Here is a 19,337-nt window from a genome sequence, read left to right on the forward strand (position 1 = left end):
ATAAAAGGAATCATACAGTAGAACTCTTGTTTCCGGTTTCTTTAGAGCATATTCAATCACGTTGCTTCATATAGCAGAAATTTGTTACTTTTATTTCTGTACAACATTTCATTATACAAATAACCCATACTTTATTCATTTTTTTGTTGATGAACATATGGGTTGCTTCCAATTTTTGGCTATTATGAGTAAAGCTGATAGGAACATCCCCTAACATGCCTTTTCATGGCCATATGTACTTATTACTCTCAGGTGTACCCCTAGAAGTGATATTTCTGGGTAGTAGGGTAAGAGATATTTAGCTTTAGAATATGTATACAGTCTATTTTCAAAATGTTTGTACAAATTTACACTACCACCCAAAGCAATTGAGAATTCCAGTTGCTAAAAATTCCCAACAAAACTAGTAGTGTCAGTCTTTTTTCCCAATATTTTACTACAAACATTTTCAAACATATAGCAAAGTTGAAATAATTCTACAGTGAATATCCTATACCAGCCACCTACATTTAATCTTTAACATTTTATTATACTTGCTTTAGCACTCATCCATATACCCATAACTCTATCCACTTCTAACTTTATTTTAAAATCAACTTGTTGAATTATAACTTACATGAAATTAAATTCATCCATTTTATGTGCACATTTCAAAGAGTTTCAACAAATTTATATACCTATGTAAACAATACCACAATCAAGATATAAAATATTTTCATCACCCCAAATAGTTCCCTTGGTTCTACATCCTGACCAATCCTCTCTCCCACTCTCATTCCCACGCAGCCAGCAACCTGAATTCTGTCATCATAGATTCCTTTGTCTTTTCCAGAATTTTGAATAAATAGAATCTTACAGTATTTACTGTCGTGTCTAGCTTCTTTTGCTCAGCACAAAGTTTTTTACATTCATTGATGTTACAGTATATATCAATAATTTATGTTTTCATTATTGAATAGTATTCTATTGTATTAATACACCACAATTTGTTTATGCCTCCTACTGTTGATGCACACTTTGGCTGTAACTAGTATTTGGCCACTATGCATAAAGCAGCTATGGACATCCATGTACACATCTTTGGGTGGACATATGTTTTAAATGATAACTGTATGTTTAACTTTATAAGAAACTTCCAAACAGTTTTCTGAAGTGGTTGTAGCACTTTGCATTCCCACCAGTACTATATGAGAGTTCTAGTTTTTCATATTCTCACTAGTTCTTTATATTGCCAGTCATTTTTATTCTAGTATTTGGGGAGGAATGCAATAATATTACATTTTAGTTTTAATTTTCACTTCCCTGATGATGAATGATATTGAACATCTGGAACCTTGACCTTGAAACTCAGCCGTCATGTTGTGAGAAAGCCTAGACTACGTGGAGTGACAATGAATAGCTGTTCCAGATGACAGTCCCAGCTAAGGACCTAGCCAACTCTCAGCATTAACCACCAGATACCTGACTGAACAAGCCTGCAGACGGTCCAGCCCCCAGCCTCCACACCACCAAGATGACATTGCATAGAGCAGAGATGAGTTATCCAAACCAAGCCCTGCCAAAACTGAAGATGAGTAAAATAAATGATATTATTGTTTAAAGCCACTAAATTTTGGGGTGGTTTGTTAAACAGTGATAGAAAACTGGAACTGATTTGGGTTATGATCTTTGCAATTTTCCTTTTGTCAACTTTTTTTTTAAAGGTGTGCTTTTTATTGTTGTTGTTTTTTGGGGTTGTTTTGATGAGGAAGATGGGTCCTGAGCTAACATCTGTTGCCAATCTTCCTCTTTTTTCATTTTCTTCCTCCCCAAAGCCCCAGTACATAGGCGTATATCCTAGTTGCAAGTCACTCTAGTTCTACGTGGGATGCCACCACAGCATGGCTTGATGAGCACTGTGTAGGTCCTCACCCACTGTCCAATCCGGTGAACCCTAGGCCGCCGAAGTGGAGCGTGTGAGCTTAGCCACTGGGCCACGGGGCTAGCTCTCCTTTTTATCAACTTTTGCTAGCTGCATAAAATGAATTTGGAACTGCTCCCTTTTTTATCTACTTCCTGTAGCATTGGTGTAAGATTAATTTCAATTTTTCTTAAAATGATTAAAATAATTAAATGGTGAAACCATCTAAGCCTGGATTTTTCTTTGTGGGTAGGTGTTGATATTAATTTAACTTCATTAATAAATATAAGGTTATTATTTCCCTCTGAGGTATTATTGAGAAAGACTGGGGTGATGGAAATGTCCCATATTTTTTTCTGTATAGTGGCTACATGGATATATACATATATAAACATTCATTAATTTTTACAGGTTTTATTTGTGGTGCTCACTCTCCTCAGTTTTTTAAAAAATGTAAAAACATTATGAAGCTATTATGAGCAACTTTAAGCTAATGAATTTCACGCTTTAAGTAAAATGGACAAATCCTTTTACAAAAATATATTAAAGCTGACAAAGGAAAAGAAAATCTGAGTACCTTGATATCTACTAAAGAAACAGAATCCTTCATCAAATTTTCCCAAAATAGGAATATCAAGTCCCAGATGGTTTCACTGATGAGTTCTTCCAAACATTTAAGGAAGAAATAACCACAGTCTTACATAAACTCTTCACCAAAATAGTAAAAGAGGAAACAGTTTGTAACTCTTTTTATGAGGCAAGCATAGCCATAATACCAAAATCTGAGAGATACAAGAGAAGAAAGGAAAATCAAAGACCAATCTCTCAAGTTTCAAAATTCTAAACAAAATATTAGAAAATTGAATCTAGGGAAACACAAAAAGCATCCTACACTGAGCCAAAGGGTCTATTTCATGATGAAAGTTTAGTTTAACATTTGAAAATCAGTCAATGAAATTCATTACATTAATATAAAAAGGAGAATAATCATTTCAAAATTTCAATAGATGCAACAAAAGCATTTGATAAACTTCAACACCCATTCACGGGAAAATCTATAGAAAACTAGGAATAGAAGGTAACATTCTCAATCTGATAAAAAAAAATTCTACAGAAATCATCATATTCAATGGAGAAATACTGAATGCTTTTTCCCTGGAATCAGAGTCAGGGACACTTTTAACACTACTACTTCTATTGAGCATTTACTGGTGGTCCCAAACAGTATAGTGAGGCCAGGGAAAGAAAGAAAAACACATAAGTATTGGAAATGAAAAACTAAAACTGTTGAGGTCGGCCCTGTGGCCCAGTGGTTAAGTTTGTGTGTTCCACTTCAGCGGCCCAGGGTTTCACCAGTTCAGATCTTGGACATGGACATGGCACCACTCATCAGGCCATGCTGAGGCGGCATCCCACATAGCACAACCAGAAGTACCTACAATTAGAATATATAACTATGTACTGGGGGACTTTGGGGAGAAGAAGAAGGAAAAAAAAAAAAGAATAAGATTGGCAACAGATGTTAGCTCAGGTGCCAATCTTTAAAAGTAATTGATTAATTAAAACTGTCATTATTATCAGACAACCTGATTGTATACCTAAAGGTTGCCCCAAACCTACAACTTATTGAATTAATAAAAGAATATAGCAAGGTCACTGGATACAAAGTCAATATAAAAAAAACAATTGTATTTTTGCATACCAGCCATGAACAAATAAAAAACAAAAATTTTAAACACACTATTTACATTAGAATAAAAAAGCATAGATACCTAGGAATAAATTTATGGAAAAGTGCAAGACCTCTTTCTAAAATTTATAAAATATTGTTGAAACATTATTGAAATGAATTAAAGAAGGCATAAATAAAGAGATATACCATATTCACAGATTGAACAATTCAGCATTGTAAGGATGTAAATTCTTCCCAATTAGTCTATCTATTAATGAAACCACATTCAAAGTCCCAGCATGTTTGGGAGTGTGTGTGTTTGTGTGTGTGTGAAAATTGACAAGATACTTCTAAAATTCATATAATACCACAAGGCAACCTGAAAGGCAAAAACAAATGCAGGGGACTTAAAAAACCTCCAATAAGACTTGTTATAAAACTGTAGTAATCAAAACAGTGTGGTATTGGGCAAGGACAGCAAACTGACCAATGGAACAGAATACAGCCTAGAAATAGATTCACATAAAAATGATCACCTAAATTATTATAAAGTTGATATTTCATCATAGCAGGGAAAACATGATCTTTCCAACAAGTCAAGTCAGTTAATTGGATATCCAAATGGAAAAACAATGTAATTTGACTTTAACCTTGTGCTGTATATAAAAATCAATTCCAAACATATTCATATATAAACAAAAGATAAAATAATAAAAATTTCAGATGAATACATAGGAGAATATCTTCGTAATCAAGAAGGATGCAAATATCTCTTAAATAGGACACAAACAGCATAACCTCAAATAAAAATAAATTGGACTATATTAAAATTAAGAACTTCTATTTATCAAAAGACGTCAATAAGAAAATGAAAAGTCAACCCTCAGAGAAGGAGGGGATATTTGCCATGTGTACATGTCACAAAGTACCTGATCACAATATATATAAGACCTTTTTCAAATCAAGAAAGAGGAAGGAAACCCAATATACTTGAAAAGATATATCACAGACCATAATGTCATACACTTTAATAATTATATGAAATGTTTTCAACCTCATTAGTCATCAGGACATTTTAAATTTAACCTACAATATGTTACTACTACAAACCTACCAGGTGAGCCAAAATGAACAAAAGAGACTTATCAAGTAGTAGTGGGATAAGGACAACAAGAATTCTCATATCCACTGTTGCCTCCCTATGGCAATCACTGAAAAACTAAAGCTGAAACATGCAAAAACAAGGACTCCAAAACTCTACTACTAGGCATATAGTCAACCCAAATGTGTACATATATTCCCCAAGAGGCATGTATAAGAATGTTTATATCACCACTACAGAGCTTCCTCAACTTATGAAGGGGTTACATCCTGATAAACCCATCGTAAGTTGAAAATATCTTAAGTGGAAAATACATTTAATACTCCTAACATACTGAACATTATAGCTTGGCCTAGCTTACCTTAAACGTGCTCAGAACACTTTTAGCCTACAGTGGGCAAAATCATCTAACACAAAGCCTATTTTATAATAAAGTATTAAATATCTCATGTAATTTATCGAATACTGTACTGAAAGTGAAAAGCAGAATGGTTGAATGGGTACAGACTGGCTGCAAGTGAATCCTTTGTTTACCCTCATGATCACGTGGCTGACTGGAAGCTGTGGTTCACCGCCACTGTCCAGCATCCTGAGAGAGGACCATACTGCATATCGCTAGCCCAGGAAAGATCAAAATTCAAAATTCAAAGCATGGTTTCTACTGAATGTATATTGCTTTCGCACCACATAAAATTGAAAAATCATAAGCTGGGGACCATCTGTATTTGTAAAATACCCAACTGGAAATCATCTAAATGACTAACAACAGTAAAATGGATGAATTGCGGTATATCTATGAGTGGAATATTAGCAGCAATGAGAATAAATGAAACATTGCTATATGCTTCCTGTCCACTCCCTGTCCTACCCTGCCTGACCCCACCCCAATGATTTGGAGTGTCTATCTCAGTCATCCACATCTGTGTCACCATGATGTCGGCCATGTGTGTGGAGGGGTAAGGGAATAACTTGTCTCTCGAGTTCCCAGGTCTTCAGATTAAGAAGAACAGTACAGAGGGAAGTGCATCTGAAGATATGCATTTTAACCTGGACCTCATTTGGATGACAAAATCCTGGACTTGACCCAATGCTGCAATGGGATGAGATTTTGAGTCTCTTGCAAGATGTGAGTCTATATTGAATGTGGGAAGAATGTACATAACTTGCGGCAAGAGTGCAAGCTGTGGTCAATTAAAGAGGCACAAAAATTCTTTGCTATTCTTCCTATGGAGTCATGGAGCTTAACTTCCTTCCCTTAGTCACTTCTCTGTTCTTATGACTTGTTTGACCTACAGAAGACAGTGAAAGTGAGATTCTAGGATTTCTAAAGCTAGGTGTTGGGAAGACCATGCAGCTTCCACTTTGACCTCTTAGATTGTTTGCTTTCAAAATGCTGCCTTTCAAAACCCTGCTGCCATCCTGTGAGCAGTCCAGGTGATATGGAAAGGCCAGGTATAGGGGCTCAGACCTAACAAACAAATGGAGAATACATGAGTTATTCAAAAATGGTACTCAAAAAACTACCTACATGTGAAAAATTAAAATAAAAGGAAGATCCTTTTCTCTCGTCATACCACAACATAAACTGCAGGTAAATTAAAGATTTAGATATAGTATTTAAAATTTAGAAGAAATAATTAAATGGAATTTCCCTGATTTATGAAAAGGAAAGTATAAAAGTAATGTAAAGAAGTCACATGGCCAAACAGCTGTCGATTTTGACTGCAAAAGTAATTTTTTAAAACAATTATACATAATGGGATGGCAAGGACAGAACAGAAACACCCAGAATAAAATGTTTTAATTTTGGTTTATTGTCTTTAATATCCATTCAAAAAGGCATGAACACTCCAATAAAAAAAAAAAGTACAAATATATCAACAGGATAATTTGAGAAATAATTTCCATGGTTAAAAATCAGCTGAAAAAAATATTCAATCTTACCAGTAAGCAAAGACATGCAAGTTAGAACAATTAGATTATTTTGCACCTATGAAATTGTTAATGATTAAAACCATCAAATATACTTGGACAATGTATGGTGGTTAAGAGCATGGACTCTAGAGTCATGCACACCTAGGTTGGAATCCCATCAGCTCCATTTAGTAGTTGTATGACCTTCATCAGGTCATTATCCTCAGTTTTCTCATCAGTAAAATGAGAATAATAACAGTTCCTTCATCCTAAGGTTGCTGTGAGTATAACTTGAGATCCTGTAATGAAAGTGTTCAATAAGTACCAGCTAGTATTAATAAAAATATAGGAGATATTTTTAGCAGCTGCTGTGTATCAGACATTATGGCTGGTGTACTCTATATAGGCTATCTCATTTAATTGAGAGTTTAGGACTGAAGGGGACTGCTTCATATTAGGATTAATCTGCTTAGAGAAACACCAGCAGAAATACTCACATTATAATTTTGATTCTGACTTCTCCCTCAATCTAGTTTTACCTAGGGCATGGGAGAGACACTGAATTATCCAGTGCATAGGCAGGGGTTCCTAGGAGACCTGTTGGTCAGGCTGAAGGCTGCATCCTAGCAAGAGGCTTCAGAATCACACTCCTGAGACCCACATCTGAGAGCTTAACCCCTGGGAATGAGATGCCCTCGGTTCCCCCAGGACTCTGCCAGAGCTGGCTGGAGAACAGGCTGCACAATGACACTGATGTTGGCTGTAATGAGCTTTGGGGGATGGTATTCTAGGAGCCTTTAAAACCTCCAGGAAAGATTCCTGTCTTCCCAGGCCTAGGGAAGCTGAAAATGAGTCATACGTTCCAAGTGTTCCTAATGAACCTTGGACTCAATAGACCCCACCTGCACTGATTGAGTAGAAAAAAAGGTCTCAGACATTTCCTTATTGTGAATTTTCCATCCAGAGGACAGAATTGGAGAATCTGAAGATGCCTGAAACTAATCCACACTCTGACAGGTAAGAATCTGGAAAGGGTAGGACAAACACACACCCAAACACAGAAACACACACACACCTCCCTTCCCAGCCCAACAACTAGGCAGAAGTTTTTAGGGTAGATGATCTGAGTGTCTGCCTAAGATCAGAAGCCTCTCTATGAACCAAAGAATAAACAGAGGAATAAATATTCACGAAAACTACTAAGGTCACAGTTTCTACAAGGCCAACATGAAATGAGGTTTTACACCAGTTTGCTCTGAATCCTAGCAGAGCAGAATAAAGCGGCTATTTTCAAGCCCAGAGAGCAAGAGCCTGATTCGTTTCAACTTTCCTTTCTCTGATGAAGAGTAAATATCAGAGAGATACAGGAGAAGTGCGGGGGTGAAGGCACAGGCTTTGCAGTAAGATACATCTGCATTTGAATGTCATTTACCAGCTATCTGATCTTGAGCATGTCAAATATCTCTGAGACTCTATTTCTTTTTTTTTTTTTCTTGTTGAGGAAGATTAGCCCTGAGCTAACTGCTGCCAATCCTCCTCTTTTTGATGAGGAAGCCTGGCCTTAAGTTAACATCCATGCCCATCTTCCTCTACTTTATATGTTGGACACCTACCACAGCATGGCTTGCCAAGCGGTGCCATGTCCGCACCCGGGATCCAAACCAGCGAAGCCCCGACTGCCGAAGCGGAAGATGTTCATTTAACTGCTGCGCCACTGGGCCAGCCCCCTCTGAGACTCTATTTCACCATTTGAAAAATTATGGAGGATAACAATACCTACTTCATACTATTGTGAAGAATAAAACACTATCATGAAGGTGCCTGGCACTTATAAACGTTCTACAAATAGGTACTGATCATGTTGATGTCCAAGAGACCAGGAGGACTGAAATCCCAGTTCCCAGAGTGAATACAGGTGGAAGGAGCAAGAGGAGAGTGGACAGGGACAAAAAAAGAGGGTGATGGAGGGGCAGGGGTGGCCTCCTGTCCTGTTTGCAGAGGGGAAATTCTAACAGCAGATGGGGAGAATAGGACCTCGCAGACATTGACTGCCCTCAGTCAACACATCTTATGCCCCCCAGTTAGGGATGAGTACAGGTGCTGGAGCTGAATGGGTGAGGTCAAGTTCTAGGATTGGGGAGGCAAGAAGAGAGGAAGCTATCTTGTTCATCAATATCATTTTCAGGCTCCATGCAGAAGGCTATCGTGTGTGTGTGTGTATTGTGTAGGGGCAGCGAGGGAGATCATCTATCTGCTTTTCCATTGGGAAGCATCAACGTCTTTTCCAATCTTGCCTTCAAGGATATGCTCAATTCTCACCTCATCCAACAGCCTACATTGACTTCTCTGGTCATAGTGTTCTCTTTTCTCTGGACCCTATTACAGCATAGAAAGTACAATTTGCATTTGAATGTATATTATCTTGACTCTTTTCTAAATGTCCCATGGGTCTTGTCTTGTATCCTCAATGAGATCCAGAGATTCTCATTGGCAGGGTCCATTTATTCTCCTTTTTTCCCAGCATATTTCTAGCTACACAGAGACATCTGTGAATTGATTAAATAATTTAATACTGACTCTTTAAAGGATTTTATCTGCACGGATAACAAGAACCACAGGGATGGGGAAACCAAGCAGAGTGAACCAAACTGCTATTTCAGACTTCCTCCTTCTAGGACTCTCTGAAAGGCCAGAGGAACAGCCACTCCTATTTGGCATCTTCCTGGGCATGTACCTGGTCACCATGATGGGGAACCTGCTCATCATCCTGGCCATCATCTCTGACCCACACCTCCATACCCCCATGTACTTTTTTCTGGCCAACCTATCGTTAACTGATGCCTGTTTCACTTCTGCCTCAATCCCCAAAATGCTGGCCAACATTCATACCCAGAGCCAGACCATCTCCTATTCTGGGTGCCTTGCACAGCTATATTTCCTCCTAATGTTTGGTGGCCTTGACAACTGCCTTCTTGCAGTGATGGCATATGACCGCTATGTGGCCATCTGCCAGCCACTCCATTACAGCACAGCTATGAGTCCCCAGATCTGCGCACTAATGTTGGGCATCTGCTGGGTGCTAACCAACTGTCCTGCCCTGGTGCACACATTGTTGCTGACCCGTGTGGCCTTCTGTGCTCACAAGGCCATCCCCCACTTCTACTGCGATCCCAGTGCTCTACTGAAGCTTGCCTGCTCAGATACCCGTGTTAATGAGCTGATGATCATCACCATGGGCCTGATGTTCCTCCCGGCTCCCCTCACGCTGATCATCCTCTCCTATGTCTGCATTTCCTGGGCTGTGTTTGGCATCTCCTCTCCTGGAGGGCGGTGGAAGGCCTTCTCCACCTGCAGTTCTCACCTCACCATGGTCCTGCTCTTCTATGGGTCTCTTATGGGTGTGTATTTACTTCCTCCAACAACTCACTCTGCAGAGAGGGAAAGTAGGGCTGCCATTCTCTATATGGTGATTATTCCATGCTAAACCCATTTATCTATAGCTTGAGGAACAGAGACATGAAGAAGGCTTTGGGTAAACTATTTGGCGGTGGGAAAATCTTCTTCTTACCATGATGGTGATGCCTGGTCCTGCCTCCCGATCAATTGATTCAATGATTCCACCACTCTCAGATTGATTTTACAGGAAGGTTCTCATGTAACTCTGAGTTACGGATGTAACAAAAAAGATATTTCCACTCCTTTAGTTGACTGTGGAATGAGGTGTTCTGCCTCAGTCTCTCTCCAGATCCCAGTGAAGCAACCATTCCTAAGAGCAGGACACCATTCCTCCTTCTTCATCTCTAAAGCCAGTATATTAGCCAGAGTGTGCTAAGGTATATGATGTATGCCAAGTAATTCTGCCCTTGAGGGCCGTGGTTTGAGGTGAAGGGATGAGAATACAAACATTTATTCATCATCTACTATGTTCCTCATTGTTCTCCACATAAGTTCTTTGAGACAGAATTGTGAAACAAATGACTCAGAATGCGAAATAACTTCCTCAAACCAACTAAATACAATTACAATACTCACCCTCTTTCTACTATACCACGTTATGGAGATCACAACAAATATTGAATAATTATAATAGGAGATAAAGAATTAAGTGAATATATATTTATAGTATTTCCTTAATATTGTATTTCTTTTTCTTGAAAGCACTGCTCTCTGTTATTGTAATAGATAGGTGAAACAGAGCCAATATTTATGTGTGCGTACTGTTGCCAATTTTGTACTAAGTACACAATTCATTCTCTGGGTTCTTTCGTAAAATATTCCCAAAAATACAGATGGTAAATCAAGTGTGCTGGAAGTTTGAGGGACATAATTTGATGAAAAATAGTCCAGTGAAAACTGGTGTTTTAGGAAGTCACAAAGTTTGACAGTGGTTGCCTTTTTGCAACAGGTTTACAGGTTATTATTATTGTTTTTATTTCTACATGTTTCAAAACATATAGATATTTTTAGAACCAAGAAATGAGATTTGGGGGTTCGCACAAAAAATGTTCCAATAATTAGAAAGTCACCCCAAAGAGATAAGGAAGCATCTAAACAGAGCTCTCTGAAGTCTCAAGAGCAAGTTCATCCTGGACCAAGTTTTTTTAAAAAAGATGGTATGACTTTTGGATGTATTGTACATTAGATCTTGTTTATAGAGGAAGAATATTCTAAAGGAAGAAGATCATATCTGTATGCATTCCCTTTTGGCCATCCTCCCTTCCACCCACTGTCCCTTCTCCTTGGTGAAAGAGGTGGGAATAAGGAGACACCTGGAGAAAGCACACTAGACCATCCTGGCTTTGAATTAGTTTACTCAATCCTGACCACAGCAATCTACTACTGCAATTTCTAGTACCAAAGCAAAGATCAGAAGAATCAAGTTCTGTGTTTGTCAATAATATCCCTCCTTTTTTCTGAACTAATTTCTTACGTCTAAAATTCCCACCATTGGTGTCCAGTCAACCAGGTACACCATGCCCTGTGAATAGACTATCCTAGTGATCCCAGTCAAAATTCCCATTCCTGGAGCACTCAAGCAAATATGATTATATCCCTTAAAAGACATGCACTCAACTTGTGAATAAGGTTCATTCTTCCACAGGACCATTTGCACTTTCAACGATGAATTTTATAAATCAAATGAATTTCAAATGGATAGGATATTTCCAGAGATATTTCTAAGTCCAGAAAATTTTAGGTGAAGGAATATAGTACCATTATACCTCATCCATTTCTCCTTTTATCCTGTCCTCAGCCACCTCTACCCCTCATGAGACTCAGAAAATAAAGGGGATATTGTTCAGGCAGAGCAAATGAGTTGGAAAAGAAGAGTATATATACTCTATGCGGACTCCACAATTTAAAAAGAGACTGTTGTTTCACTCTTCCGGAAGGTATATGTGCTTCATTTGACATTTTGAATCTATAATCAAACTTTAATTTGTTTTCATTAGGAAAAGTATTTCTTTTGTAAATGGAAATTTAGAGACTTTACGTGGTACCTAAGTATCCCACTATATGCTGTGGGATGTAGATAGCTAATTACAACTAATAAAATTCTGAAAGTGGAAATAGTCCTTTACATAGCACAGAATCACAACATAAAGACTTTTGGAAATAACAACATCCAAAATTTATGTTTTAAAGTACTGTTAGATGTTGTAATTGGGTTTTTAAATGACAATAATTGATGCTGTATGGAGGAGGAAAGGGACACACTCTCAAATGCTACAGGTAGTGGGAATATAGATTGACATAGATTTCCAGGAATTATGTTGATAATATATATTATGAGCACTAAAAAGATTTGTATCCTATGACTTACTCATTCACTTCCAGGAGTTTGACCAAGTAAATACTAAAATAATATTGTCGGGACCAGCCTGGTGGCACAGTGGTAAGTTCACATGCTCCACTTCGGTGGCGCAGAGTTTATTGGTTTGGATCTCTGGTGTAGACCTACAAACCACTTATCAAGCCATGCTTTGACAGGCATCCCACATATAAAGTAGAGGAAGATGGGCATGGATGTTAGTTCAGGGCCAATTTTCCTCAGCAAAAAAAAAAAGAGGAAGATTTGTGGTGGATGTTAGCTCAGGGCTAACCTTCCTCAAAAAATATGCATATTGTCAAGAATTTATGGATAATGGTACTATTCATAAGAGAAACAGAAACTACCCAAATTTTAGTCATTGGGGCTTTGTTAATTAAATTGTGTTATGTTGATATCTTGGGCTATTGTATGAGCCTTCCAATTATTTGATAATGCACTTTTAACACAGAATAATCTTAATATGAAATTCATTATTACTGAATTTATTATGAATTTATTATACATATCACTTTGCTAAAAATGTTTGAATAAATACACCAAAATATTAAGAGTGGCCATCCTGGAGACAATGGAATTATGCATGATCATTGTTTTCTTTCTTCAACATCCATTTTTAACTTGTATTTTTCACATTCTCTGCAATGAAATATTGCTTTGATAATCATAAATTTAAACATATTTTAAAATTTTTATCAACTTATTTTGGCCAATACCTATATTTTGGTTATCTGGAATTTGCTCTAGAGATAAAATCAATCTTTCTCTTCTTCAAGAGACAATTGATAGAAAATTCCATGCTGTCAACAAACAGATGCTACATGAAGTTATTATATATTCTGATACAAGGGCGAGAGGCAGAAGACTTCTAAAGAAAATTGTTTTTAAAAAATAAAAGTAATTCTTTCTCTGTATTAGAAATCAGCTGTGATATTTTCATTTGGGGCTGATGAAGTTTTCTGTCTATCCACATGAGCACAAGGGGCCTGGTGTTATAATTATTCCAGGATTAAGTCTACATTTCCTTATCTATTGTATTAATCAAGGTTCTTCGTAAGGGAAAAGAAATGACTGGTGGTATTTTAAGCAGAAGTAAAGTTAATTCAGGGAACTGGGTGCTTACAAAGTCATTGAAAGTGTTATAGAATCACAGGCTCTAAGATGAGTTCCCCAAAATAACCTCAAAAACAATAATAGTCTTACCCACATGGAGTACTTCTATCTTGTGCAGTCAGGAAGGAGGAGAATCAGAAGATTGTGATTGGAGATATTGAATTCAAGAGCATGTCAGCGCAGCTGCAACCCAAATATCAGAAATTAACATCAAAACTACCTCTTGATTCCCACTAACATGATGACTGGACACAGAAAAGTGGGCTCCAGCTGCCAATGCCAGTGCAACTGCCTCTTGGCATCTATCTACCTACTGACTGGATACGGAAATTCTACTGCAGAAAAAATGCTTCATGAATACACGTGACAGTATAAATGGCCAAAAACAAAACAAAACAAAACAAAACAGGATGCCCTCTACCTTATTTCAATATTTCAAATTTCACTCAAGCCCATCTGTTCAATAGAACCTAATTCACATCCAGGACCTGAAACTGCAAAGGAGTCTGGGAAAAGTATCCCTTTCTTCTTTCCAGCTTTTGAAATATAGAAAAGTGCACTAGCACAAGGTCAGAATGGATGCAGAGTGCCAACTGATTGTTCTCAAACATTTACTAATAAAACCATTGAAAAATCACTTTTCTCTTTCCCTAACTTGATATGTCTGATCTACAGTAACTTAATTTCATATGGTCAAGGCAGAGGAACACCAGTGCTAAGATATTTAGTTCAGTCTGGATCTTTCAGGACATATGGATTGATGCTGAAGATCATAAAATGCCAAGAGCACTAAAGGAACATATGAGAAAGGAATTCCAAGAAAAAGGGTAAAGGTTTCAATGATCAAGCTAATGGCCATGCTCTAAGTGCTGATAATATGTACATGAAAAGATGCTCGATATCCATTAGTCATTAGGGAAATGCAAATCAAAACCACAAAAAGATATCACTCCACATCTACTAAGACGACTAAAATAAAAAAGACAGAAAATAACAAGTGCTGGTGAGAATGTGGAAAAATTGGAACTCTAATACATTGCTGACGGGAATGTGAAATTCTATAGGCACTCTGGACAACAGTTTTCAGTTTCTCCAAAATTAAACAGATTTGCCATCTGACACAGAAATCCTACTCTTAGGCACATATCCAAAATAACTGAAAACATATATCCACGCAAAAACTTGCACATTCATTTTCATATCAGCCCTATTTACAATATCCAAAAAGGGGAAACAACTCAAATGTCCATCAACCGATGAACGGACAAATAAAATGCAGTACATCCATAAAATAAAATACTGTTCAGCAATATAAAGGAATGAAGTACTTATTCTTGTTATGAGATGGATAGATCTGGAAAATATTAAGCAAAATTAAAGTCAGTCAAAAAGGATCTCATATTATATTATTCCATTTATATGAAATTTACAGAATAGGAAAATCCATAGAAGGAGTAGGTAGATTGGTGGTTTCCAAGGGCTGGGAGCAAAGGAGAATAAGGATTGACTGCTAATGGTACTAAGCCACTTTTTGAGTTATGAAACATTTTAAAATCAGATAGTGGTGAGGAGTGTACAAGTCTGTGAATTTACTATAATTTACTAAAATTCACTGAATATACACTGAAATTACACTGAGTTTTATGATATGTAAATTATATCAGTAAAGCTACTGTTTTAAAAACTATGAAAAACAGTGATCCCCAAGAGGGTGGAAACAAATGGATGATCTCTGATTTCCAACCCTTCTGTCTGGAGAGTATTTCCAGACTGCAGTGTTGAGAGGAAAACACAAAGAGCTCAGCAACCTCTTTTAGTTAAGGAGACGATGTGTGGAGATCAGGGAAGCCAAGACAATTATAATTCTTGGGAGAAGACTAGAAAGAAGGGAATTGTACAGAGAGAAATATCAAATATCTGCAGATGGGCTTCCTTGGGCCTTTGAGTGGGACAGGATGTGAACATGTGTGTAACTAAACTACCTGAGGCTGAAGAAAAACATCACTGGAAAGGGCTGAGTGGATCATTCACTGGAGCTCATAGAAGACTCAGGATATTTTGTGATTCCAGCAACCAGAGTAGACAGAAACCTTGGACTGTGTGTGTAAATGGGTATTCCCACAGTAGCGGAGTCAAACTATCCCCTGGTGGAAGGTTGCTCCAGAAGTTTCCTAACAAAGCTTAAGAGTAAGCCTTGGTAAGATCAAGTATATTCCAAAAAACCTGCATCTAAGAACAAAGGCCAACAATATTTAAAGGAGTAAAAATAAACTTAAAATCTAAAAATCTAAAATTTAGATATTCAATAAAAAATACTAGGCATACAAAGAAGCAGGCAAATATTAGTCATTAGCAAGGGAAAAATCAATCAGTGGAAACAGACATGGAAATTACAAAGACAAAGAAAATCAGAAGACAAGAGCATGGAAAGAGTCTTGTAAATATATTCTATATATTCAAATGGTAGAGGACAACATAAATATCCTGAGGAGAAAAATATACAATATAAAAAACACAAAATGAACTTTTGTGCTTGAAAATATATATATATACAAAATGAAAAATACACTTGATGGATTTACCAGAAAGTTAAACAACACAAAAGAAAAGATTCATGAACTTGAACATACATGGAAACTACCTATTAGTTTTCTAGGACTATCATAACAAAATACCACACACTGGGTGGCTTAAAAACATAAATTTATTCTCACATTTCTTAAGGCTGAAAGCCCAAGATCAAAGGTGTCGGCAGGGTTGATTCCCTCTGAAGTTTCTGACAGAGAATCTCTTTCATACCACTCTCCTAGTGATATTGAACCTGAAGTGAATTCGCTCACCTGTTGCACAGCAAGCCAATCTCTGACACCGGGTGTAGTGGAAGAAAGTAGGAATTTTATTATTGCACAGCACTGAGCAAGGAGAGAAGGCAGCTAACGCTGAAATCCCAAACTCCCTGAAAAGCTAAAAGGAAAGGTTTTTATTTGGGGTTTTAGGTAGGGGAAAAGGGAGCATATGGCCTTGCTGGTCAGAGCTTTCCCACCAGCCTGTGTTTGGCCTTGAGACTACTTGCAGAGAGGAGGGAGCCTGTGACCTTGCTGGTCGGCAGCTTTTCTACCAGCCTGTATCTCTTTGCAGGGAGGAGATAATGAATCCAGGTGCTTGTTCTTGGCAGTGTCTGTCTCCGTGGATGATAGTGGATTCTGGAGCCAGGAAGCCAGGGAGTAAGCAAGGAATGAGTGTTTTGATTTTAACCCCACATATGCTGGGTTTAATGTGGGGAAACTGATATCAGGGTCGGTATCACTAGGTTTTGGTGGTTTTCTGGCAATCTTCGTCATTACTTGGCTTGTAGAAGCAACACTCCAATCTCTGCCTTAATCTTCACGTGGTGTTCTCCCTGTGTGTGTGTGTGTGTGTGTGTGTGTCTGTGTCCAAATTGCCCCGTTTCTTCAGGACACCAGCTGCATTGGGCTAGGAGCCCGCCCTATTCCAAAACAAATGGATTTAACCAATTACATCTGCAATGACTCTATTTCCAAGTAAGATCACTTTCTGAGGTACTAGGGTTAGAACTTCACCATATGATTTTAGGGAGGGGGACACAGTTCAATCCCATTACGCTATCCAAAATGAAACACAGAAAATAGATTAAGAAGAAAACCAAGCATCATTGACTTGTGAAACAATTTGTGGCCCAGAAGGAGAGGAGAGTGTAGAAAAATTATTTGAAGTAATACTGATTAAAGAAAACCTTACAAATTTTATGAATACTATAAGCTTCAATATTTAAGAAGGTCAAAAAAATCCAAGCCAAAGCAACATAAAGGAAATCATATCAAAGTGTATCAAAATTGTTTACGAAAATGTTATAAAAACCAAAGTAAAAAAGATATGTATATATGGAGAAGCAAAGATAAAAATTCCATCAAAAACTATCCAAGAGAAAAGAAAATTGAATGTCATATTTAAAGTTATGAAAGACCAAAAAAGATCAACTTAGAATTATAAACCCAGGGAATATCTTTCAAAACTGAATTTCAACAAATGAAAGACCAGAAAATTCACAACCATCACTAAACTAGCACTAAAGAAATGTAAAAGGAAGTTCTTAAAGCATAAGGAAAAGAATAACAGGTAGAAAATTTGTTCTTCTATGCAAAGAAATGAAGAATACTAGAAACGGAAAAAATACATTTTCACATTTTTAATCTATATTAAAGATAAGTGATTGTTTAAAGCAATAATAAATATGTAGTGAGATTTGTAACACGTGTAGAAGTAAAACCTTCGTGAAAACACAAAGGGTGTAGAAAAACAATAGAAACTTCTAAGAGTTTTATAATACATATTAAGAGGTAAAATCATGACTGAAATCAGACTAGAATAGGTTAAAGACATATATTGTAAACCATAGAGCAACACAATAACCAAATAAAGGACATATACCTAATAAGCCAATAATAGAGATAAAAAGAATAATACCAACTAAATTAATCTAAAAGAAGGCAGAAAAAGAGGGCAAAGAAAACAAAAAATCTCCCCCAAAATCTATTTGAACTAAGGGAGTTTAGCAAGGTAGCAGGACGCAGAATTAATGAACAAAAAACAAAAATCAATGGTATTGCTATATCCTAGTGATGAGCAACTGAGAATTAAAAATTTTAATATACAATTTATAACAGTATAAAGGCTAAGAAATACAAGCAGATAAATTTAACAAAATATGTACATTAAAAACTATAAAACATTCATGAGTGAAATTAAAGAGGAATTAAATAAAGAGATATGCCTTGTACATCGTTTGGATGATCCACTATGATTACAGTGCCAGTTCTCCCCCAAATTGATCTACAGATTCAATGCAATCACAGTCAAAATGTCAGCAGACTACTTTTAAAAGCTAATTCTTAATTTCATATAGAAACGAAAAGGAATCAGAATAGCCAAAACGACTTAAAAATGAAAAACTGGCAGACTTACTTTACCTAATTTCAAACACTTTATAAATCCATAGCAATGAAGATAATTAATAATTGCATGAGAATAGGAATATAGATGAATGAAAAGAATGAATAATCAGTAAGTAATCAATACATATATAGTCAATAAATATTTTGCAATTGCACCAAGGCGATTCAATATACAAAAATATTATTTCAACAAATGGCACAAGCATGATTCAATATCAACATGTCTTAAATGAACATAGACTCTCATGCTGGACCACATACAAAATGTAACTTGAAATGGGTCAGATGTGGAGGAATTATAACTATAAAATTATTAGAATAAAACTTTGGACAAAATCTTGATAAACGTGGAGTAGGCAAAAATCTCTTAAACAAGACTCTAAAGTCATGAACTTGTAGTTTATTTATAAAATTTATTCATTTATTTATTTTAAAGATTGGCACCTGAGCTAACATCTGTTGCCAATCTTCTTTTTCTTTTGTTTTTCCTTCTTCTTCTCCCCAAAGCCCCCTAGTACATAGTTGTATATTTTAGTTGTGAGTGCCTCTGGTTGTGCTATGTGGGACGCCACCTCACCATGGCCTGACAAACAGTGACCTGTCCACACCCAGGATCCGAACCAGTGAAACCCTGGGCCGCCAAAGCGGAGCACGTGAACTTAACCACTCAGTTAAGGGGCCGGCCCAAAGAAAAATTTATAATTTGAACTTCACGAAAATAAAATATGTCTGCTCTTCAAAAGAGACTTTTAGTAAAATAAAAAAGAAAGCCTCAGATCGGCAGAAAATATTTGCAAAAAAAATTTCTAATAAAGACTTGAATCCAGAATATA

General features: G+C 36.9%; 1 protein-coding gene and 1 long non-coding RNA gene across 2 annotated transcripts in view; both read left to right on the forward strand.

Moving 5' to 3' along the window:
* LOC139079710 (uncharacterized) overlaps positions 1-5,885 on the forward strand; it is a 121,227-nt gene extending 115,342 nt beyond the window's left edge. Inside the window, exon 5 of the long non-coding RNA XR_011533575.1 lies at positions 5,663-5,885. This is a non-coding gene — a long non-coding RNA (uncharacterized lncRNA). The remainder of the gene's footprint in view (positions 1-5,662) is intronic.
* Positions 5,886-9,208: 3,323 nt separating this feature from the next.
* On the forward strand, positions 9,209-10,155 carry LOC103555908 (olfactory receptor 1N2). Its single transcript, XM_008527716.2, has one exon. The coding sequence runs from the start codon at positions 9,209-9,211 to the stop codon at positions 10,070-10,072; it is 864 nt and encodes a 287-aa protein (XP_008525938.2). The 3' UTR covers positions 10,073-10,155.
* The last annotated feature ends 9,182 nt before the right edge of the window (positions 10,156-19,337 follow it).

The sequence above is a fragment of the Equus przewalskii genome, chromosome 26 (genome assembly GCF_037783145.1).
Source record: "Equus przewalskii isolate Varuska chromosome 26, EquPr2, whole genome shotgun sequence".
Classification (NCBI taxonomy): Eukaryota; Metazoa; Chordata; class Mammalia; order Perissodactyla; family Equidae; genus Equus; species Equus przewalskii.

Excerpts from the sequence above, each read along its gene's own strand:
- LOC103555908 (XM_008527716.2), top strand. The coding sequence starts at position 9,209 with ATGGGGAAACCAAGCAGAGTGAACCAAACTGCTATTTCAGACTTCCTC.